This window comes from Lonchura striata, chromosome 36, assembly GCF_050655825.1.
Source record: "Lonchura striata isolate lonStrDom1 chromosome 36, ASM5065582v1, whole genome shotgun sequence".
Lineage (NCBI taxonomy): Eukaryota > Metazoa > Chordata > Aves > Passeriformes > Estrildidae > Lonchura > Lonchura striata.
The window spans coordinates 4,157,501-4,162,135 of NC_140738.1; the positions used below are offsets into that span (position 1 = coordinate 4,157,501).

At 49.4% G+C, this 4,635-nt stretch overlaps 1 protein-coding gene across 1 annotated transcript in view; it reads left to right on the forward strand.

Annotated features, from left to right (window-relative positions):
* Nucleotides 1-4,272, forward strand: part of LOC146764054 (uncharacterized) — a 69,882-nt gene extending 65,610 nt beyond the window's left edge. The window contains 1 exon segment of the mRNA XM_085565436.1: nt 3,100-4,272. Within this exon segment, the coding sequence (XP_085421562.1) occupies nt 3,100-3,768 (669 nt within the window). The 3' untranslated portion in view covers nt 3,769-4,272.
* Nucleotides 4,273-4,635: the final 363 nt, after the last annotated feature.

Sequence of the window (4,635 nt, forward strand, 5' to 3'; positions counted from 1 at the left end):
GTCAACCCCGCCTTTGGAGCTGTCTGAGCTTGCTTTGTTTTCCCTTACATTTATCTTTTTGCTGACCATTCTACTGTTGGGAACCAGCTTACCCAAGGACATAAGATATTATTGCTACATCTGCTATTGCTGCACTATGCAATTTTCAGCTACTGCTTCACTAACTGCACGTAGTCATGTCCTTTCTCACAAAGCCATTCATCCACAAAACTCTCCACATTTCTAATCAGTCATGCTGTGACATTCAATAGCCCATTATCAGCAAATGTCTGTCCTGAGGGAGGATTGATTGTGGAAGAGATAAGGAAAAACTGCCCACTTAACACAGGACAACTGCCATGCAGATGGCAAATAGAACACATCTTGCTTTTCAGTCTGGGACAGGAGGACACAAACAAAATCAGCTGAGAAGGCGGCACTCTGAAAAGCAAACCAGAACTGACAGAAAATGAATGGGACAGAAATCAGTAATTCTGATAGTTTTATTTATTATGAAAATAAATCACAACCACCCAGCCCCACACAATTCTGATCCCACAACCTCAAATTTGGATCTCACTTTACCCGATCACCTTCCAACCCCATCTCATCCTGGAGGCTGTGGAATTGAGCAATTTTAGCATGGGACTGAGGTGGCAACCAGCCATTTTGAGGTAGGATTGAGTCACTTTGAGGTGACAGACAAATCCACTTTGGGTTTTGGAGTGCAAAGATATGGAGAATACTACCAGATATCCCCCAAGAACCCACAAATCCTCCAGAATATGTTCCCAAACAGTAAATTCCACCTCAAATACCTCTAAAATGGTGGGACTTCTGACATCTCTGGTCAATACTCTTTTTAGGCATTTTTCAGGTGTTTTTAAGTGATAAAGACAAATCAGAAGAAAATTAGGGCCAAACCAAAACCAGAGACCCCTTGAGCATCTCCTGGACACTGGACAAAACAAACTCAGCAGAAATCAAAGTTAACCCTCCATAAAATGCCTTGAGGAAGATTTGCTCTTTCCACAAGTCATTTCTGATGGAAACACAAATAAATCCCAAACATGAATAGACAAACAACAGAAGCAATTCTGTGGCAATTCCAAATTTCATCAGTTCCAGCACAGCTCCAGCTCAGATGCTGGCAGGTTCCAAAAAAAATAATAAAAAAAAAAAAACAAAAAAAAACAAAAAAAAAAACCCAAAAAAAAAACCATGTAAATTTGGCCCAATACAGATTATTAAAAGGAAGGGAAAGCTCTGTGTAGCTATCACAAAGGTGACAGGGACCAAGAAAATAATGCTTCTCCCCCCAAAGCCCGTGAATTCAGGAGTTATTTGGGAAATTACCTACTTGAGCTGGGCTTCTTGTAGGATTTAAGTAGCCTTGTGTTCCTCACTTTGGGGTGAATGATCCTTGTCAGTCTTGCTGGTATCATTTGGTCCCTTTCCTCCAGTGATTTTAACAGAATTTTCAAAGAAGGAAAACAAAATATTTTCTTTACACTGGCCACCCACAAGAGCCATTTTCCTCGTAAGTTCTCCCAAAAGTCACTCAGAGGAAGCTGCATCCAAGCTTCCAAGAGATCCTCCAGAAAGAGCCACAAACTCCTCAGAGGAGAGAAACATGCTGTTGTCAAAGGCACCTGGGGTCAGACAACAGAGCCCTGAACTCACTGTGTAAAATAATGTTGCAATCTGGATAATAAAATTGTTAGAGAGATGCCTCTGCCCCAATTAAGGTGCTAACAAGACCAAATCCAAAGTGGATTTTATTGAACAGTAAATGTGAGGTAGAGAGAGATGCAAAGAAAGAGAAAAGGGGAGAGAGCAAGGGAGTGACAGGGACAGAGGTCTCCTCTGGGGTGGGGCAAGTGTGACATTGTCCCCTGTGTGCGTGGCCTTCCCAGGGTGGGGGTTTTACACCTGAGCCAGTTTGGGTAAGGGGGGTGGTGTTTACCCCCCACCCCAAGCAGGGATTGCCTCACTGTTCCAGGTTACAGTGTCAGATGTAAACAAAAGTGTTTTCAGTCCCCATCTCCATAAACTATTATCAACAGGTGGGGCAGTGTTCTTTATCTCTTCCATGGCTCAGCCCTGATAACGCCCTCCAGGGGCCATCTTCTGTTAATGGGCCATTGAGTGTCACTGCAGGACTGATAAAATTACATTATCCCATTGTGGGATGCTCCGCCCAGGGGGAGGAACCAAGCATTCCTACCTGGATATAATCTCACCCTTGCAACACCACAACCACCTTGCCTACTGGATTCCCAGAGGACAAGAGCTCCATAAGCACCACTGGACCTTCAGAGGAAGACCAGACCCTTCTACAGGATCACTGCTTTGACAGAATCACGTTCATCACTCCAGCTGGACTGCAGCCACCATTTCATCAGACTGCTACCACCACCCTGAGCAACGAGGTGTCAGGTTATATCCTGACTCTGTCAGATTAAGCCAGTGTTTCTGTATCATTGCCTTGATCTTAATTTTCTTATTCAATTGTCATTCTGGCTTAGACTCTCTCCCTGGTTTGCTTTGAAGCCAGTACAAAACTCACTGTGCTCATCCCTTGTTTTCCTCCCAAAACAGGATTTCCCGTACCCAAATATTCGCCAGATGGAGAAGAAGGTTGTGAGGAAGAGGAAGATGCCCTGGGACACCAAGGCAGGTGAGGAGGAAGTCAGTGCCCCTTTCCCCCTCTCTCCTGCTCCATCTCCCAGCCCAGCCTGGCCCCCAGCTGCAGGACAGCCCCGCTGCCGGTGCCCTCCTGCCGGGGATGCACTGGGGGGATCTCCTTGCCCTTCCCTCTGGCACTGAGGCAAATCCCATCTACTCCTTGTCCTTCCTCCCCCAGAGCAAGACCTGATCGTGGAGACCACGAAAGACAAATCCCTGCAGCAGAACCTCATGGAAGAAGGCTTTTTGAGCAACTCCACAGCGCAGGAATCCAACGGGGAGGAAAAGCCCTGGAGATCCCAGAGGAGGAAGGGCTGCAAGGCCAGCCCAGGATGCTCTGAGGAGGAAAGACCCACTCTGGGCCTGGAAGGTGGGCAGAGCTTCAGCCAGAGCTCTGAGCTGGTGGTCCCTGAGAAGCTTCCTGATGGGGAGAAGCCCTACAAGTGTTTGGAGTGTGGGAAGAGCTTCAGGAAGAGCAACAATCTGAAACAACACCTGATGATCCACACCGGGGAATGGGCCTACGAGTGTGGGGAGTGTGGGAAGGGCTTCAGCTGCAAATCCCATCTTGTCAGCCACTTACACATCCACACTGGGGAGAGGCCCTACAAGTGTGGGGAGTGTGGGAAGGGCTTCAGATGGAGCTCCGACCTCATGATCCACCAACGCATCCACACTGGGGAGAGTCCCTACGAGTGTCCCGAGTGTCAGAAGAGGTTTCACAATAGCTGCAATCTCCTTGTACATCAGCGGATTCACAAGGATGAGAGGCCCTTCCGCTGCCCTGACTGCAGGAAGGGCTTCAAACACAACTCCACCCTCGTCACACACCAGCGCATCCACACTGGGGAGAGGCCCTACATGTGCCCCACTTGTGGGAAGAGGTTTCAGAGCAGCTCCCATCTCCTCCGGCATGAGCGGATTCACACCGAGGAGAGGCGTTTCCTCTGCCCCGACTGTGGCAAGGGCTTCAAGCACAACTGCCACCTTGTCAGGCACTGGTGCATCCACACTGGGGAGAGGCCATACTTGTGTGCCCAGTGTGGGAAGAGCTTCACCCAGAGCTCTCACTTGACCAAACACCAACGGAGCCACCGGTAAGGGAAGCCCTGAAAATTCCCCAGCTGCAGGAAGAGCTTTGTGCACTGCTCCAGTTTCATCCCCCATTGGAGGACCCTGTTGGGAAGAGCCCTGGTGATCCATGTTTCCTGTGATCCATGCTGGGAACACACCTGTCCCTTTCCTTGCCCCTACCAATGGCCTGATATGGGATTGAAGAAAATGAGGGTCTGGCCATGGCCCTGTCACTACATTCACTCCCACCTCAGGTCATTACCGGGGCAGGAAAGGGACTCTCTCTCTGTCTTTACCTGAGGAGAAGGGTGTCCTTTCCATGCAGGAGGAAACATGTGGCCAGGAAGATACAATTGATGGTGATGTAGTTTTCCCTGTAACTGGTTTTTCTTATCCCTTCTGTTGTTAATATTTTTTCTGTTTCTGTTTGTTCCTTATCTTGTTGCTGTTCCCAGTAAATTGTTCTTATCCCAGCCTGAGATCTTTCCCTTTTTTCCTTCAATGGAAGGTGGGAGGGCAATGAGTGCCTGCGGGGTTTTAGTGGGAGCAGGAAATTGAGAAATGCCATTCCTGAACCCCGGCCTGTGGAAACCAAGCATCCCAGCTGATGCCAGCCCTGGTGGCCATGGCAGCAGCCTTGGGAGCGGGTCCCTGGCTGGGGCTGAGGGAACCTCTTCACTCTGGTGCCCAGGGACAGGAGTGGAGGGAGCGGCTGCAGCTGAGTTGAGGCAGGCTTAGGTTGGATCTCAGGAAAAGGTTTTTGCCCAGAGGCTGCTGGGGCACTGCCCAGGCTCCCCAGGGAAGGGTCCCAGCTCCAGGGCTCTCTGAGCTCCAGCAGCGTTTGGACAGCGCTGCCAGGCCCAGGCTGGCAGTGTTGGGGTGTCCTGTGCAGGG